The 20,117-nt window shown below is 42.5% G+C and overlaps 1 protein-coding gene across 5 annotated transcripts in view; it reads right to left on the bottom strand.

The window, feature by feature from the left end:
- Positions 1–20,117, bottom strand: part of LOC105487257 (NF2, moesin-ezrin-radixin like (MERLIN) tumor suppressor) — a 101,979-nt gene that overhangs the window by 38,373 nt on the left and 43,489 nt on the right. For all 5 annotated transcript variants that reach the window (XR_011614051.1, XM_071080367.1, XM_011750672.3 and 2 more), the window contains exons 4-8: positions 18,393–18,476; positions 7,561–7,629; positions 6,611–6,693; positions 3,679–3,754; positions 104–238 (exon numbers count right to left, since the gene is read on the bottom strand). Coding sequence is in view for 4 of the 5 variants with exons in the window: in XM_071080367.1 (XP_070936468.1) it covers positions 104–238; positions 3,679–3,754; positions 6,611–6,693; positions 7,561–7,629; positions 18,393–18,476 (447 nt within the window). In the remaining variant the exon portion in view is untranslated. The remainder of the gene's footprint in view (positions 1–103; positions 239–3,678; positions 3,755–6,610; positions 6,694–7,560; positions 7,630–18,392; positions 18,477–20,117) is intronic.

The following is a 20,117-nucleotide window of genomic DNA, read 5'->3' as shown; positions in this document are numbered from 1 at the left end:
GATGCCCTGGCTGGGGAGGCTCCAGCGAGCGGGGCAGATGGGGAAAGATCTTTTGCTGGACCCCTGGGCCACTAGTGGCATCTGCAGTACAGACATGTCCTACCTCCTTGTCACTGTACGAGATGTTTCGGATTTCATTCCACGGGAAGGAGATCTTGGGGGTCAGTCTGTTCTCAGGGTCATAGATGTGAAGCCCCAGGGCATCCACTCCAAGCAGCAGCTCTGTGCCCTTTTTATTCTGTGGATCCAATAAGAACAGCCACTGTAAGCTCCAGCTGAGGCTCAAAATTTTATTCAACCTTCCAAAGAATCTGGCACACACTGTCACATGTGACAAGTTTCAGCAGGTCCCAACAGAAGTCACAGCTATCTTATAAACCAAGAAGATTTCAGCTTTCTGAATTGGGGCAGGCAGAAGCAAAACTGTTCCATTCTTGTGACTTCTGGGTCCCCCAGAACAATCACTCAGGGCTTCTGTCACTGGCTCAATGGCTAAAGGAGGAGTAACGTAAGTGTTGTTCCCTCTAGTTAAATAACCAGGCTATCATAGGTTTAGAATTAAAGCCCATAGGTTTAGGCCGGGAGCAGTGACTCATGCCTGTAATCTCAGCACTTTGTGAGGCCGAGGTGGGTGGATCACGAGGTCAGGAGTTTGAGACCAGCCTGGCCAGCATGGTGAAACACCATCTCTACTAAAAATTTAAAAAAAAAAAAAAAATTAGCCGGGCATGGTGACACACACCTGTAATCCCAGCTAGTAGGAGGCTGAGTAGGAGAACTGGATGAACCCGGGAGGTGGAGGTTGCAGTGAGCCGAGATGGCGCCCCTGCACTCCAGCCTGGGCGACAGAGAGAGACTTAAAACAAACAAATTAAAAAAACCTATAGGTTTAATGATTTCTTGTATTTAAAGAAACCATTGTTGGATTACTAGAAAGAAAATTTTCAGTGCCTGGGACTGGATGGTCTCATTTTATGATATAATGTAGTCTTCATGTGATAAAGCAAGTCTGGTAAAATGTTAACTGTAGAATCTAGGTTGTGCATATATATGGGTGTTCACTGAAAAATTCTTTCAATTTTCCTTTAAGTTTGAAATTTTTAATGATTGCATGTTGGGAAATACATTATCAAAAGGAATTCTATTCATCAACAAAGCTGTCTAAAAGCCGTACCTATGCTCTGCCCCTGACAGCGGTCCTGGCCAGCAGTCAAAGTAGCCCACGGTGGGTGCCCTGGGCTCCCACAGCACTGACCCTGATAAGGACAGAGTGGAAGGAAACTTGCTGCACAAGGATACTACAGCTCCTGACTCCTTGCTGATAATGGAAATTGAACCAAGACTCAAGGGCAGAAAAACAGATCTGTAAACTGAGAAGGTACTGGGACTGTGAAGAGAAGTACCAATCTAACAGCAGACATCAGATGGAGGAGTGAGTACTCCAGCGTAAATCTTTTTACTCCTAACATCCCAAAGTCAGACGCTATCATCAAACCACGAAAGATTCTTCTGCTTGTCCGCAAAGCTAAGAAAGCTACTGCATTAATAGAAGTGAGGCTTTGTACTTTTAAATCTGCAGTACATTTTGGAAAATGAGATATTTCATTGTGTTCTGACTATCTAGTTTAAATTTTTTAAAAAAGATTAAGGCTTCTACCTCCTACCATTATGACTCCAACACTTCTAGAGATTAAACAGAGAGAGGTGGAGACTCAAGCAGCCCCTTTTAAAACTAATTTAACATAAAAGACGGCCGGGCGCGGTGGCTCAAGCCTGTAATCCCAGCACTTTGGGAGGCCGAGACGGGTGGATCACGAGGTCAGGAGATCGAGACCATCCTGGCTAACACGGTGAAACCCCGTCTCTACTAAGAAATACAAAAAACTAGCCGGGCGAGGTGGCGGGCGCCTGTAGTCCCAGCTACTCGGGAGGCTGAGGCCGGAGAATGGCGTGAACCCGGGAGGCAGAGCTTGCAGTGAGCTGAGATCTGGCCACTGCACTCCAGCCTGGGCTACAGAGCGAGACTCCGTCTCAAAAAAAAAAAAAAAACAAAACATAAAAGACACTAAAATAGCTAGTAGCTTTGTCTATTGCTCGATATAGGAAACATACACAAAAAACAGTATCCATTAGTCTGACTGATGTAGAAATATTCCCTAATGAGAAACTTTTTCAGCCAGGCACAGTGGTACACACCCCAGCTACTTGGAAGGCTGGGGTGGAAGGATCACTTGAGCCTAGCAGGCCTGGGTGATATAGCAAAACTCCACCTCTAAAAAACAAAAAAGATTTTTAAAAACCAAAAAACTGTTTTCTGAGGATTATAAAACTTTAGTTTTCTAGAATCTAGGTGGCCAGCACATGGAGCAAGAGGAGTTGAGTTGACAAAACCACAGAAATGTGTTACATTAGTTTGACCTTAAAGAAACCAAGCAATTAGCAAATACAAACTGATAGAACTTTAGAAGAGAACTTCCTGTACTATGATGGAGCACCTTTTAGGCACTTTAAGTGTGCCTTATTTTCTTATGCAGAGTAATCCATACAAATCCATATTTACAAAATACAAATTAAGTAGAAAGCTATCCTAGAATATTTAAAATGTATTTCAATTTACCTGAATTTAATACAACAACTGTAGGAACCCAATAAGGGAAAGCAAAGCATGACGATGAAAATAAAGGTGGACCCGCCTGATTGTTTTAACATCTACTCATCTGCAGTTTGGAGTCCATAGTGAAATGCTTTGGCAAATCGCATGCATCCCTTTGGAAGAAGCTGCTTATACACTGCATCCAGATACTGACCCACAGGAGAAAGACATTCCAAAGGCCCATATCTGGGCCGCACACAAATGCCTCTCCCCGCAGAAGCAGTGGGTTCCCAGCAGACAGCAGACTATTAATGGTTTGAATAGAAAACCAATTAGCCTCATAGTGAGAATCCCAAACAAATCAGTAATCTATAAAGGCAGATCTACTCTCCTAGTGCCTGGGGCCGGGGTGGGGGTGCAGGGGGTTGTTGTATGGGGGAGGGGGAAAGTACTTACCGGTGTTCCCTGTGGACTGAGATCTCACAGAGCCAGAAATAATCAAATCTTACACTCAGAGCATTCAAACAGGTTTCTGCTGAGAGCAGAATCAGGTCTAAGTCCCCCAAGGCTCAAGTGACACTTAATTACCTATGATCTAACTGAAGTCCAAAAATAGAAAGTTAGGCACTAAGACCTATCTTTCCTTCCTCTTTTCTTTTTTTTTTTTTTTTTTTTTTTTTTTTTTTTTGAGACGGAGTCTCACGCTGTTGCCCAGGCTGGAGTGCAGTGGCGCGATCTCGGCTCACTGCAAGCTCCGCCTCCTGGGTTCACGCCATTCTCCTGCCTCAGCCTCCTGAGTAGCTAGGACTACAGGCGCCCGCCACCGCGCCCGGCTAATTTTTTTGTATTTTTAGTAGAGACGGGGTTTCACTGTGGTCTCGATCTCCTGACCTTGTGATCCGCCCGCCTCGGCCTCCCAAAGTGCTGGGATTACAGGCTTGAGCCACCGCGCCCGGCCTCCTTCCTCTTTTCTTCTTTACCATAGAACCATGAAAGAGTCTATCACCTTGGAATGAAGAAGTAACCATTTTAGCAGTCTGGCCCTCATTCTACTACACAAGGAGCTCAGAGAGGTTTCAACACACCCGGATTGCAAAGTAGTTCACACCATACATCTCCAGGTCCTGAGCTATCTTCAGATATTCCATTTCAGCTTCATCCCTGTGGGGAGAATGGAGGACACTGTCATCGGAGCTAAGTGAGATGGGTGGAGAGTGGGTGGGCACCAAACCAGGCATTCTGGCCCTGCCATTCCTCTAGAGCCACGTCGCTGCCAGAAGACAAAAGCCACAGCAGATACCAGCAAAGCTCTGCCTGGCCCTGAGTCTATTAAACACACTGAGGTCGAGCAGAATTTCCCATCCCCATCAAAAGAGAGTCAGAGAACAGACTCATCACGGTGTTTCTTGGCCTTAGTTTCCCACCTTGCCCTTGGTAAACAGTAAACTCATCTCAAGTAATTCAAGAAGAGTATGCGGTATGTTACCTTTTACCCTCAAACAGATTTGGGTGTTTGAATTTTATTTAAGTTCTTGCTTTTCCTTTGTGTACTTTCTTTACCTGGAAGGTTTTGGAAGTGAAACAGCTCTCTCTCTCTGCAAGCTTCCTGAGCATTGTTGGAGGTTAGGGCAAGAGTTATCTGGGTTGTAAAACCCAAGTCAGATCACCTTCATCTAAGTTATAATTTAAAGTAAGCTATTGAAGTAGCAATAACTTGCAGAAAACTCTCAAACAGGTATCATACTGAAATATTTTAACTCAAGACTTCCTATGACCTTGTCCTCTTCCTTCTCTCTCCAATCTCCAAATGCTCTCAAGTGAATATTAAAAATCCATCCTGAGAGAACGCCAAGTGTTGGTGAACAGGTGGAGAAATCAGAAATCACACACGTTGATGTAAATTGGTACAATTACTTTGGGAAATTGACACTATTGTAATAGCAAAAACCAGGAGACAACCCAACAACCTAAATGTCCATCATTAGTAGAATGAATAAATAATTTGTAGTATACTAATACAGTGGAAGTCTATACAGCAATGAAAATGAAAAAACTATTGCCACATGCCACAAACCCATATCTGACGATATGATGTTGAGTAAAAGGAGACACAAAAAACAGAATACAAAGTTTAAAATGGGCAACACCAATCTGGAATTAAAAATCAGGAGACTGGTTACCTTTGGGGAGGAAGAAAGGGGAATTGGGGGTGGGAAGACAAAGGTTATTTCTTCCTCCGGTGTTACATGGTGTTTTCACCTTACGATAATTGATCAAGTTGTATACTTATAATTTGTCTACTTTTCCATATGCATGTTGCACTTAAGTTTAAAAAAAAAAAAGTGTTAGGAAACTGATTTGAAGAAGAGAAAAAAAACATTGAAGGCTAATGAAAACATGATCAATTCCTAATCAAGGGAATGACAATTCTAACATGAGATAAAAGTTTTCACTTTTTAGATGACAAAAATTAGATTGATAAAAACAAGTGTTGAGGATAGACTGGGGTGGGGGGTGGGACACTCTCATAACACTTCTCGACAGGCATGTATAAACAGGTATAGCCTTTTTGGAGAACAATTTGGTGGTACCTGTCAAAATGCAAAATGCTCACATCCTTTGACCTAACAACCCTTGTTTTAAAGAATATATCCTCGGCCGGGCGCGGTGGCTCAAGCCTGTAATCCCAGCACTTTGGGAGGCCGAGGTGGGTGGATCACGAGGTCAGGAGATCGAGACCATCCTGGCTAACATGGTGAAACCCCGTCTCTACTAAAAAAACAAAAAACTAGCCGGGCGTGGTGGCGGGCGCCTGTAGTCCCAGCTACTCAGAGGCTGAGGCAGGAGAATGGCGTGAACCTGGGAGGCGGAGCTTGCAGTGAGCCGAGATCGTGCCACTGCACTCCAGCCTGGGTGACAGAGCGCGAGACTCCGTCTCAAAAAAAAAAAAAAAAAAAAAAAAGAATATATCCTCAGAACTACTCATACAATTGTATAAAAATAGAAGATTGTGCACTGCAGAAATTTCTGTAAAAGTGAAAAACCTACAGATACTCAAATGCCATCAATAAAGGGATGGATGCAAAAGCAATGGGATAGCCATACAATAGAATTCTTAAAATTAAGGGTGGGCACAGTGGCTCAGCTCACGCCTCTAATCCCAGCACTTTGGGAGGCCGAGGTGGGCGAATTGCTTTGAGCCCAGGAGTTCAAGACCAGCTTGGGCAACATGGTGAAACCCCATCTCTACTAAAAACAGAAAAGTTAGCTGGGCATGGTGGCGTGTGCCTGTAGCGCCAGTTACTGGGGGCGCTGAGGCAGGTTTGCTTGAACCCAGGAGGTTAAGGCTGCAGTGAGCTGAGATGGCGCCACTGCATTTCAGCCTGGACAGCAGAGCAAGACTCTGTCTCAAAAAAAAAAAATAAAAAATATTAAAATTAAACTTAATTACCGGGCCAGGCACGGTGGCTCATGCCTGTAATCCCAGCACTTTGGGAGGTGGAGGTGGGCGGATCACCTGAGGTCGGGAGTTCGAGACCAGCCTGAACAACATGGAGAAACCCTGTCTCTACTAAAAATACAAAATTAGCCAGGCATGGTGGCTCATGCCTGTAATCTCAGCTACTTGGGAGGCTGAGGCAGGAGAATCGCTTGAATCCGGGAGGCAGAGGTTGTGGTGAGCCGATATTACATCATTGTATTCCAGCCTGGGCAACAAGAGTAAAACTCCGTCTCAAAAAAAAAAAAAAAAAAAAAAAAGTAAACTTAATTACCAATGAGTACAGGTCTATATATCTTGATAGGCAGTACACATACCTACTTTATGTCACACGTACTAGAAAAGGACACACACAAAACTGAAGACCAAGGTTACTCCCAGCTCTCCCTTTTTCTTTTATAGACTTCAGTACTGCATTTTGTTCAACAAGCATGCCCTAGTTTTGCATTTCTTTAAGGCAAAAAATGAAAATAAAAAAGCCCATAAAGGAATGTAAACCAACAATGAATGGGCCTCACCTGGCTCGGCCTCGGTGCTCTGCGTACCAGGCAGTAATTCTCTCCTCCCACATTTCCGGAGTCATCTGATACAGATTTATTACCTACCAAAAAACAGAGCAAAATAAAAAACCTACACATGAAGTAAATTTGGTATTTTTGCCACTTTTATAATTATGCATCATTTTTACAAAACAGTAAAGCTATTTTTAAAGAGCTACACCCAGGGAGACAGTCACACACAAAGAGGGCGTGTAAATAAGGCACCATATTATTGGAGGAGCAACTCAAGAAAGTTGCATGATAACTCAGACCTAGGTGCATCCCTAATCTGGCAGTGCTCCTGTTCCCTGCCTGGGTGGTACATCCCAGAGACCACCTCTGACAGCTGAGCTCAGTCAGAAGCAATGCTTACTCTTCTCAGACCTTCACATGCTCAGAAGCCATCGAGGGACAGGTAGAGGCAGCAAGAGGTGAGGAACGGGCCTTTATTACCCAGTGACAGATGAGTGGGGCTATAAAATCGGCAGGAGCAAAAGTGAGGGCGGGCCTGCGTCTGTGGCTAATGAATAAGATGAACAACGCTGAGGATTAAAAACCACAATGCCCACCCCTACCTCATCTCCTCTATCCACCTCTCGCCACTGCAAACAGCTCAATTCCCCGAGCTGAATACACTCTGCTCCAGCCTACTCTTTGGGAATCAATGATGCTCAACTGCATTTAAAAAACAACCATGCTAGAAAAAACATTTACAGGCCATGCTACTCCTGGTGACCCCAAACTAACTCCACAAACCTTTGCTTTTTAATATTCTTAACAGAGATCCCACACTCTTCACTGGAGATTATAAAATATTTATTAAAATTAAATTGCTATGTACTTCCAATATTCCTTCAAGTCCTTTGGTTAGCTTTCTTTTAGACCACATATCTGCTATGTCTTCCCGAAAAGGGAAGGTAATCTCTTACCCTTTTTGGAAGCAATTCCTCTTGGGCCAAAAATCCCCGCTTGTGAACACTGGGGTCATAGTCGCCATACTGGAAAGAAGAAAGGGAGAGCAGGCGATTGAGATTCTAAAGACAATTGCCATTTCTGAAAAGAGCTAGACCAATCTCATTCCCTCCCAGCTCCAGGGAGCAATTCAATTCCGATGACAAGTCAAGATTTCAACCTTGCTAGTTTGTTATCCTTGAATGAAAATACAAAGCTGATTATATCTATGAACAGAGTTGCATAATCCTGTAAGGGATGGATGGGTGATGTGCTAATAAGAATGTGACATTTGTATGGAAATGTGGGCATGTTTTCTAACCCTCAAAGAAAGCAGTCACTTCCAAAACAGTAGCTTTTCAATTAAAACACCAAATCATAACTGTGAAAGTTGTGATTAGCAACATATGATAAGAGTCCTACCTATACATTCTTCTAAGTGACTGGTAATTGGAGCCCATTACTAGGGGGATCCAGGAATAATGCAGGCAGTATTTTTAATACCTTTCACTCAAATCTCTGAAAAATACTTTGGAAAAATCTGATGACAACACTGCCATTCCTATTGTACAGACAAAGAAGTGAGTAAAAGGTTAATTGATCTTCCTAAAGCTACAGAGAAGTCACTAATGGGGTTGGAAATAGGCCCTGCGTTTTAATTTATCCCTCTGGGGACAATGACTTGGACATTTATTCTCTGATTTGAAAAAAAAAACAACTCCTTTCTTTCCTAGAAAACTCAAGTCTGATCAGGAAATAAATGTTAAAGAATGTTTAAAAAGAAACTAACTGAAACATACAGTAGAATATAAAATCAAAGCCTATCTCTTATAAATCAGCATACAGTGGCTCTTCGTTTTACCAAAAACAACAAAGCTCAGTACTTCAGTAAAATCTTCTATAAACATTTATTCTTTTAGCCATCAACAGTGAAAAAACAAAGGATCAGGCACAAGGCTGCTGGTTCTATATACCACCAAATTTCTAATTATTTCATTCTGTCCTTTCATTCTCAAAAAGCCTCAAGTTAAGATTTCTGGTGTGTTCTCCAAATGAAGTGGCCTAAAACTATAGACACAGGAGTGAAAGAAGATATTCATCATTAACTTTAAATCATGCCTCATTCCCATATCACCTTAACTGTAAAAGTCCCATGAATTAATATTTCTTTTGAATCTCATAATTATCTTTCAAGTAGCAGAATTGTATTGCATTATTTTTTTGAATCTTAAGGGAATTAATTTGTCAATTTTTTTCTTTTTTTTTGAGACAGTCTCACTCTGTCACCCAGGCTGGAGTGCAATGGCACGATCTCAGCTCACCACAACCTCCACCTCCCAGGTTAAAGCGATTCTCCTGCTTCAGTCTTCTGAGTAGCTGGGATTACAGGCACACGCCACCACGCCGGGTTAATTTCTGTACTTTTAGTAGAGATGGGGTTTCACCATGTTGGCCAGGCTGGTCTCGAGCTTCTGACCTTGGGATCTACCCACCTTGGCCTCCCAAAGTGCTGAGATTACAGGCGTGAGCCACCGCATCTGACCTAATTTGTCAAATTTAAACATTTTAAATATGCCACAGTTTTTGTAACACAGTTTAGGCATTTCTTCATTTAAAAAACTAGGCTGGGCACCATGGCTCATGCCTGTAATCCTAGGACTTTGGGAGGCCAAAATGGGAGAATCACTTGAGCCCAGGGGTTAAGGCTGCAGTGAGCTGTGATTGTGCCACTACACTCCAGCCTGAGTGACAGTGGAAGACCCTGTCTATAAAAACAAAAATGGCCGGGCGCGGTGGCTCAAGCCTGTAATCCCAGCACTTTGGGAGGCTGAGACAGGTGGATCACGAGGTCAGGAGATCGAGATCATCCTGGCTAACATGGTGAAACCCCGTCTCTACTAAAAAATACAAAAAACTAGCCGGGCGAGGTGGCGGGCGCCTGTAGTCCCAGCTACTTGGGAGGCTGAGGCAGGAGAATGGCGTAAACCCGGAGGCGGAGCTTGCAGTGAGCTGAGATCTGGCCACTGCACTCCAGCCTGGGCGATAGAGCGAGACACCACCTCAAAAATAATAATAATAATAATAATAATAATAATAATAATAACTTAGAAATTATAAATGAAAGGCCTTGGTATCTCTCTGCTTCTGGGAGGCTCAGAGACGTGATGTAGTAAGTCGTAACTGTACTAAGCTTTAACAGTACTCCCTGCAAGGCAGCTGTAGAGTGAGGGTAGGAGCCTGGCTCTGCAGGCAGGCTGCCTAAGGTTTTATCCTACATCTTTCACATAGTAGCTATGTGACCCTGGAAATTTTTGTGTCTCAGCTTTCTCATCTGTAAAACAGGAATAATAGTATTTATCTTGCAGGACTCTTACAGGGATTGAATTAAATAAGACCAGCAAAGTTTTTAAAACTATGCTTGGCCGGGCGCGGTGGCTCACGCCTGTAATCCCAGCACTTTTGGGAGACCTAAGCAGGTAGATCACCTGAGGTTGAGAGTTCGAGACCAACCTGACCAAATGGAGAAACCCTGTCTACTAAAAATACAAAATTAGCCAGGCGTGGTGGTACATGCCTGTAATCCCAGCTACTTGGGAGGCTGAGGCAGAAGAATCACTTGAACCTGGGAGGCGGAGGTTGCAGTGAGCCAAGATCATGCCATTGCACTCCAGCCTAGGCAACAAGAGCGAAACTCCATCTCAAAAAATAATAATAATAAAAATAATAAAATAAAATAAATAAAACTATGCTTGATACATACAACCTGATGTCCAAAAGATCTCAGGTCTCTCCAAATCTGTCTTCTTATTTGTCAGATGAGAGTACTGGCCTTAGAGGATCTTGAAGGGAAGTGGGGGGGTGCTGGAGTACCCCTTCTGAGGGCTTGAGTAAGGCATCCTCTCTCTAAGCCTCAACTTCCTCATCTGTAGAGTGAGGGTCATAAGAGCATCTGCCTTACAGGGGATGATGAGGATGAAGTAAAACAATACACACAGGTAAGCATTTAGCACAGCACATGGCTCGTGGTGAAAGTCAGGTATTATTATTATTGCCATCCTCTGCATTACTTATGACAACATTGATCATTGTTTGCCTCCTGGATTTCTGAAAGGGTAGGATCCTAAAGAAAGCCCTGTTAGTTGCATCTATCTGCAAATCTCTCAATAGTGCTGACCAAGCTCTAATGCAAAAGCAAGCAGATATGCAAAGCTAAAGTTGTAAATTCAGGTTCCAAAGGCATGCAAGATTAACAATCCCCATTACTCTACCAAGCTCTCAGCTAGTCCACTGATCAAATACATCACATTCGAGCAATGCAGAGGTGGCAAAGACCCTGCTGAAAGAACTTCTCCACTGGACTAACTCCGCTTCCAACATTAAAGCCACCTTGATGTATGTGTCTGCTCTTAAATGTCCCTTTAAACAACAAGGGAAGAAAAAAATCCTGAAGTTGTGGTAGGGTAGCTGGTGAATATAAAAGAAAGTCATACCACTCCAGGGATGGAGATGGCTGCTCCTCATCCTTTTATGTAACAGATGCATTCTGATAATGTAACTGGGGTGAATTTACTGGGAAGCTAGGGAAGCTTGGACTTCAGGTCTCTGCACTTTCATAGGCCTGCACCTAATTTGGTACTCTTGCATTGAAGACACTCCCCTAAATTATTAAAATTCAGACCCAGAAAACCTGGACCTACTCCTGACATAAACTAATTGAATTTAAATTCAAGGAGTTTACCATTTAAAAGACTTGTGGAGCCAATACTTAGGTTAAATGGAGCCTCTATCTGGATATGAAATAATTTCCTCTGTCTATAACTATGAGAAATGAAATAAAATGCTCTGAGTAGGATTTCAAAAGCATGAAGGTTAGATTACTACATGTATAGAAAAAAGACAGACCCCCTACCTACTATACCCACACACCAGTCAATAAATTCTTAAACCTACAAACAAAAATCCATAAAAATACCAGAAAACATAACAGAGTATGGATATAATAATGGTTGGTAAAGGCATTTTAAAGGTCACTCAAAACATACAAAGAAAAAGATTGACCAGTCTGATATGTAAAATAGACAAAAGGTTGGTAACCCGTAATACATGGAACGTCTACAAATCAATCAGAAAAAGATAAACAGGTTGAGTGCAGTGGCTCATGCCTGTAATCCCAGCACTTTCGGAGGCCAAGGCGGGTGGATCACCTGAGATCAGCAACTTCAGACCAGTCTGGCCAACATGGTGAAACCCCATCTGTACTAAAAATAAAAAAATTAGCTGGGCGTGGTTGTGCATGCCTATAGTCCCAGCTGAGGCAGAAGGATCACTTGAACCTGGGAAAGGAAGAAAGGAAGAAAGAAAAGAAAAGGAAAGAAAGGGAGGGAAAGGAGGGAAGGAGGGAAGGAAGAAGGGAGGGAGGGAGGGAGGGAGGGAGGGAAGGAAGGAAGGAAGGAAGGAAGGAAGGAAGGAAGGAAGGAAGGAAGGAAGGCAGGCAGGCAGGCAGGCAGGCAGGCAGGCAGGCAGGCGAGAGAAAGAAAAAAAGAAAGAAAGAGAAAGAAAGAAAGAAGGAAAGAAGAAAAGAAACAAACAATACAATAGTAGGCAAGTCACAAATGGTTGATTCACAGAACAAAGAAATACAAATGGCCAGTAAGTTTATGAAAAGATGTTCAGTCCCAATAGCAATCAAGGAAGTGCAAATTTAAAAAAATATTTTTCTATCAATCAGCAAAAATTTTAAAGACTGATAGTATCTCCTGTTGGAAAGGATGTGGAAAAACAGGTATTCTCACACACTGTTATTGAAAGTTAAATCATGACATCACTTTTGGAGGGTGATCTGGCTGTATCTATTTAAATTTTTTATTGAGACAAAATTTATATACATAAATTTACCACATTAAGTATACAATTCAGTGTTTTTTAGTATATTCAGAATGTTGTGCAACCATCACCACTACCTAATTCCAGAACATTTCCATTACCCCAAAAAGAAATCCTGTACCCACTGGCCATCACTCCTAATTTCGTTTTTTAACCTTTGTAAGTTGTAATTTAATTTTTAATTTTTAATTTTTGTGGGTACATAGTAGGTATATATATATTTGCAGGGTATATGAGATGTTTTGATACAGGCGGGCAATGTGAAATAATCACATCATGGAGAATGGGTGTCCATCCCCTCAAGCATTTATCCTTTGTGTTACAAACAATCCAATTACATTCTTGGAGTTATTTTTAAGTGTACAATTATTATTGATTATAGCCACCCTGTTGTGCTATCAAATAGTAGGTCTTACTCATTTTTTCTTTCTTTTTTTGGACCAGTGGCTCCTTTTTTATTTTCATTTTTCAGACAGAGTCTCACTCTGTCACCCTAGGCTGGAGCGCAGGGGTGCAATCTCAGCTCACTGCAACCTCTGCTTCCCGGGTTCAACTGATTCTTGTGCCTCAGCCTCCCTAGTAGCTAGATTACAGGCATATGCCACCACACCTGGCTAATTTTTGTATATTTTTTAGTAGAGATGGAGTTTCGCCATGTTGGCCAAGCTGGTCTCAAGCTCCTGGCCTCAAGTGATCCACCCGCTTCAGCCTCCCAAACTTTGGGATTACAGGCATGAGCCACCGTGCCTGGCCAATACCAGTCACTCCTAATTTCCTCCTTCTCCCCTCCCCTGGCAACCACTAAATCTACTTTCTGTCTCTATGGATTTGCCTGTTCTGGACATTTCATATGCAGGTAAGTGGAAGCATAAAGTATGTGGCCTTTTGTGTCTGGCTTTTTTTTTTGTTTCACATTACTTACATTTTAAATTATCTTATTCTTTTTTTTTACATTACATGTGAGATGAAACATCTTTTTGTATTTATGACCATTCTTGTTTTCTCTTCTTTTTTTTTTTTTTTTTTTTTGAGACAGAGTCTCGCTTAGTCGCCCAGGCTGGAGTGCAATGGCGCGATCTCGGCTCACTGCAAGCTCCGCCTCCCGGGTTCACGCCATTCTCCTGCCTCAGCCTCCCGAGTAGCTGGGACTACAGGCGCCCGCCGCCTCGCCTGGCTAATTTTTTGCATTTTTAGTAGAGACGGGGTTTCACCGTGTTAGCCAGGATGGTCTCGATCTCCTGACCTCGTGATCCGCCCGCCTCGGCCTCCCAAAGTGCTGGGATTACAGGCGTGAGCCACCGCGCCCGGCCTTGTTTTCTCTTCTATAAAGTGCCTGTTCATGCCTTGTTCATAGCATTTGTCTTTTTCTTATCAATTTAAGATTTTTTTTATATTTGGGTTCACTTCTTTTGTCAACCTCTTATGTAATTCTTCTTCTAGACACCTACCTTTTTACATTTTTTAACTTTATTTATTTATTTATTTATTTTTGAGGTGCGGTCTCACTTCATTGCCCAGGCTGGAGTGCAGTGGTGTGATCTTGGTTCTCTGCAACCTCTGCTTCCTGGATTCAAGCAATTCTTCTGCCTCAGTCTCCCAAGTAGCTGGGACTACAGGTGCCCACCACTGCACCCAGCTATCTTTTATATGTATGTATATATGTATGCATTTATTTTTGTAGGCACCTACCTTAAGGGGAAAAAGCATTTGCACATGTACATAAGGAATCACGTAAAAGGATCTTCATTTCAGCACTGTTTATATAATAGGGAAAAAGTAGAAAGAAACTCCCTCAGAAGGGGAACAGATAAACTAAGTATATTTATCAGTGGTTACCATACGGCAGTTAAAATCAATGAGCTACATCTATATACACAACATGGATACATCTCAAAGTAGATGGTGAGTGGGAGAAAAAATATCATTCTGTAAAAGGATATGGAAAAAAGGGATATGCAGAGTATAGCACCATCTAATCAACTTTTTATCTCCTGGATATTTTTATATCAGTCAGCCCCCATCCAACCAACCACCTGAAGTGTGAACCTAATATTCTCTCACCAGGGCAACTATCACAGCCTTCTAATGGGTCTCCCTGTTTCCAAAGTTGTCTCACTCCTATCTGTCCATCACACAGCCACTACAGGTTCTATCTAAAATATAAACCCTTCACTGCATCACCCACAGGATAAAGTTAAGACCTTTTATGATCTGATTTCCTGCATACCTCTCCAGACTCAACTCTTGCCACTCTCTACCTATACTTTACACATACTCAATTTTCTAACTCAATTGCACTTTGGTACTCTGTCCCTGATTTGCATTAAAGAGTACGAAGAAACTAAGCTTCCCCTCCCACAATTCTTTTCTCTCTTCTGATCACTAGGAGTCTGCATGCAGCAACACAAGATTCACACATTATATGCCATTCTCTCCCAAAGTCATTTTTAATAAGAACACATTTCCAACACCAAATGGTCAATATACAATCCAACAGGTGACTTAAACACTGCAAGATGGTTTAGTGTGTCATGTGATTGCACCAAAAAAACCCTGCCTACATTTTTTTTTTTTTTTTTTGAGATGGAGTCTCACTCTGTTGCCTAGGCTGGAGGTCAATGGCGCAATCTCAGCTCACTGTAGTCTCCGCCTCCCAGGTTTAAGCAATTCTCCTGTCTCAGCCTCCCAAGTAGCTGGAACTACAAGTACACACCACCACACCTCACTAATTTTTGTATTTTTAGTAGAGATGAGTTTTCACCATATTGGTCAGGCTGATCTGGAACTCCTGACCTCGGGTGATCCATCCGCCTTGGCCTCCCAAAGTGCTGGGATTATAGGTGTGAGTCACTATGCCGGTCCCTGCCTACATTTTTTATTCAAGTATAACTCAAATATGGTTCTTGTTAACTGAACCATGTGATTAGTATTTGTATTTATACTTTGAGGGTAATTGTTTCTTTATGCTTTGGAATTAACTGTGCCTATATCATTCCAACAGCTGAAATACTATAATGAATACGTTTGTGCATAATTACATTCCATGTGTTAATGAGCTCAATTCGCTTTCCCTTCCACACTTCTAAAGTTCCTTTCTGTTTCAGAAGGTTGTGGAAGAAAACAAGCTGAATATAATGGAAGGAACCAGTATGACTTACTGAAAAACTCAGACAAATGTGATCATATAAATGAAACTAGCCTTTAGTGAAAGGCAGGGCTTGCTACCCAAAGACCTCCCTCACGCTAGACAGTGAGAGGCAAGTGCAATGTGCTAACTTAGGCAGCCTGGACACCAGGGTTCCCATCCCAGCTCCACTCATTCCATTTGGCCTGAAATCCTCTCCATCGAGAAGTGGGCTATAAATTTCATCAAAATAGGCTTAACATAAAAGTATTGTGAGTTTGGACAAATCACAAATTCCTTTCTGAGCCTTATATTCCTCATCTGCAAAACAGGCATAATACTCTCAAGCCTTGGCTTCCGGAAAGACTACACTGAGTGCCACACAAAATATTCATTTGTATTGCTTTGGTAAAACTAGAAAACACTATGGGCAAGTGAGATCTTATTAATATTATAATCAGATATCCTTTAACTATTAATCAGCAGTCCTAGAAACTGGAAGCATGTCATAGTAAGCCTTAGTTTCCCAAATGAAGACTTTAAGCCATAGATTACCTTTATTTGTAAGATCCTTAAAATTTACACCGGAAAAAATAGCTAGAACATCCTCCTCCATGTGAGCCACATATGTTGTCTGTGAATCACTTTCATCTCCAAATTAGTAGGATCCAAATTAGCAGGGCTTTCCTACAGTGAAATCTGTTTAAGCAAACATCTGCTGGTTCCCTGAAAAGTGATTTTTTTCTACAGGTGGCCTTTGAATTTGTGGCCCAAAAATCCATGGAAAGAAAATATAGCCTTTGAGATGGAAGCCCTTCAAAGAGAGGTGGTGTCCTTGAGAGTCCGGGTCTACTCTCACTGGGGAGAAAGTGTGTGAAAAGGAACTCAACTCCAGGCTAGGAAGTGCTTGGATTTAATCAAAGTGCCAATGACTGCTTCATCACTGTCGGGGTGATACTGATTGAAAGGACACATTTTTCCTCTTGCTAATATTCTTGATCAAAGCATAAAAGGAAGCATATGTTTTAGTTGAATGAGGGCCCATTTTCTGTTTTCTCAATTACTCATTTTTCAGGGAAGTAGAATATGGGAGGCACAAAATGCAATCCCAAAGCCATGAATTCCGCCCTTCTGCCCTTAGCTTTGCCCAAGATTGTCTGAATGACCTTGGGCAAATCACTGACGGCAGATACTTGCTTTAGTGCCTGCCTATGAGACGGTCAACTACTCCCATGCTCCCTCCCCACCCCGGGCCTGGTGAATACTCAGCAAACATTACATGAGCCACCAAATGATTAAATTGACTTTAGTGCTTCTGTTGGTCTGACCAGCACATATAGCCTTTTTCCCCCTACAAATGACAGTTACTTCCTGGCTTTCATCTGAAATTGCATTAATCTACCCCAAAAAGTGAGCTAAGAGTATTTTATTAATTTTTCTAACCGTATAGGGAAATGACTTCATGAACACCTATAATTAAAAAGAAAAATAAGTGAAAAGATTATGTTTTAAAATCACACAAGTAAGGCTAGGCGCGGTGACTCACACCTGTAATCCCAGCACTTTGGGAGGCCAAGGTAGAAGGATCACTTGAGCTCAGGAGTTTGAGACCAGCCTGGGCAACATAGTGAGACCTCATCTCTATAAAAATAAAAATAAAACATAAATAAAATAAAATCACACAAGTAATCAAGGAGTCCCAATTCTGGGGACAACATCTTGTGCTCTGGTGAAAGGCAGGGAGCAGGGAAACCAAGAGAAGGTGATATATGACTGAAGTGAAAAATCTGAGGGACATGAAACACCCTGGCTGACTCTCTCATTGGTCTTGTTAAAAAAAAAAAAAAAAAAAAAAATGTCTAGGCCGGGCGCGGTGGCTCACGCCTGTAATCCCAGCACTTTGGGAGGCCGAGGTGGGCAGATCATGAGGTCAGGAGATCGAGACCATCCTGGCTAACACGGTGAAACCCCGTCTCTATGAAAAATACAAAAAATGAGCTGGGTGTGGTGGTGGGCACCTGTAGTCCCAGCTTCTTGGGAGGCTGAGGCAGGGGAATGGTGGGAACCCAGGAGGCGGAGCTTGCAGTGAGCTGAGATTGCGCCACTGCACTCCAGCCAGGGTGACAGAGTGAGACTCCGTCTGGGGGGGGAGGGGGAAAAAAAGGTCTACAGTGGTTTAATGGAAGTCAACGATTTTCAGCTAACCAGACAGCTCAATTGGGCCTGGTAGGCCACAGCACCTGCAGTGCTCAGCCACATGAACAGCTAGCATGTCAATCAGGGGCAGATGAAGCAGGGCATTCTCTTGAGGGTGTAGTGTAGTGTCACACAGGGCAGCCGGTTCACAAATGAGTTCGGAGTGAGGACCTGGGCCTTTCTGACTTAAAGGCCATGTTTGGCTAAAACTGGAGACCACAAATTAATTTTTCCTGGCTAATAGAAAGGTTGTATCATATGGTTGAGTTTATGGTAAAAAGAAAAAAGGTTTGTCCAGTAAATGTCATAAACCACATGTACATAATGAGATTACACAGAAAATTCATCTTGCTGAATGAATTCACTTAGAATGAATTCTAATTCATTAGAATGATACTTATAATTTGTGCACATCACACACACACACGATCATACAAACACTGGAACAGCGACAGTGGTTCTCCCAAGTCCACAAGTCCCATAACATCTCACTTTCTGGGGCAAGTCTCTCTGAAGTACAGAAAACCCAAAGAAAGACAAGATAGGAGTGATCCCATAACCCAAATTAACCCCCAGGAAGAATACATTTTCCTTCTTTGAGCCTACCTTGGCCTGGACGGCGTAAGAAGCCAGGAGCACAGAAGCCTCGGGAGGGCAGTAGATCTTTTCATCTAAAATCTGCTTCTTTACCTGAAAGGAGCAACAAGGGGGACATGATACTGTGTGCGTGGAAGTGAGGTGTATAGGCTGATCACAACAGATGGCTGCACGGCATTCTAATGAGGGCTGCCAGAGCAGCCTGTTAATAATTTTCTGACAAAGGGTACAATATTTTTTTACTGATGCAGACAGGTGGAGAGTTCAGTCACAGAAGTTACTGGTATGACGGCTACGCATAAAAACCCCCTTACCTCTTCTCTTCATGATCAATGCTGAAGAGTAAAAATGGTCTCTGTAGTTACAATAGAGGCTGTGTGACAGAGCACCATGAACCCAAGAAGTGTCAAGAGCAGCTCTGGGGGTGACTGCAGCCTCAGTCCCTTTGAATACACACGGTCCCAGAGGAAATGGATCTACTTTTAAGTATTAACACAAGACAAAAGTCACCAAGGCCACTGAGTTATGACTGCAGAAAAAAACCATCACTCTCAACATGCTGCTCTAAGGGAAAAGGAAGCAATAAAATTTGATCGATTCAACTTTTAAGTACACGTGAGGTCCAGGAAATATAATTCTTAAGCCATAATGTTTAATTAACATATTTCATTGCACTTGATTTTCTTAGAATGGTGCAACTTGGCATGTTCCAGACACAGAAGCAAGACAACGGCATGACGTGGTAGGGGGGACATTGAAATAAACACAACAGGAAAGCCAGCTCTCCTCTCACAGATATCAACAGTCACCGGATTCATAAAAGCAGTAAATTTTGCCTTGCTCAGTCATAAAAATGCCTTAACATTTCAGTATAGGGAAAATCAAGCCAAAGTCACACAAGAGACAGGCAGTGCTTCCAAGTGCTTACAAGAAAGCCATTTCTACAACATTAGGACATTCTGGGACCTAGGAGATGGTTATGTGCTTTCGTTCAAACACAAAAATTCTTCTCAGGTTTTAAAAGCGATTTTACATTCTTAAGAGAGAAAATGAAACCTGAGATGTTTCTGAAGCAGTGAAACTTTCTAATCCCTTGGTTTCATTTCCAAAGAGAGGGGGAAAAAAGCAACACTATAGAAAAACTGAAAGAGTGTCCCTTTTTTTTTTTTTGAGAAGGAGTTTCGCCCTTGTTGCCCAGGCTGGAGTGCAATGGTGCGATCTCAGCTCACTGCAACCTCCACCTCCTGAGTTCAAGCAATTCTCCTGCCTCAATCTCCCGAGTAGCTGGGATTACAGGCGTGTGCCACCGTGCCCGGCTAATTTTGTATTTTTAGTAAGGGCGGGGTTTCTCCAAGTTGGTCAGGGTGGTCTCAAACTCCTGACCTCAGATATCTGCCCGCCTTGGCTTCCCAAAGTATTGGGATTACAGGCGTGAGCCACCACGCCCAGCCTAAGAATGTCCCTTTGATTTGAAAACATCTGAAATAAATTTGTCACCTCTTTTGCGTGCGCACGCACACACACACACACACCCCAAACCTTTTTAAAAAAGAATTTAGGGGGTCTTATTATATTTAACTTAATATTTGCTAAACACAATATACTGAGGCTGAAATTAATTACAGGAGGGCTATGTGACAGACTACCCATCTATCTCTGGGAAATCACGTAATTAACGCCCCTACTGCCATCTTTTACATTACTGAAACCTTTGAGCACACAAATAGCCCCTGT

This window comes from Macaca nemestrina, chromosome 15, assembly GCF_043159975.1.
Source record: "Macaca nemestrina isolate mMacNem1 chromosome 15, mMacNem.hap1, whole genome shotgun sequence".
NCBI lineage: Eukaryota > Metazoa > Chordata > Mammalia > Primates > Cercopithecidae > Macaca > Macaca nemestrina.
This window is presented reverse-complemented; position numbering and strand designations above follow the sequence as displayed.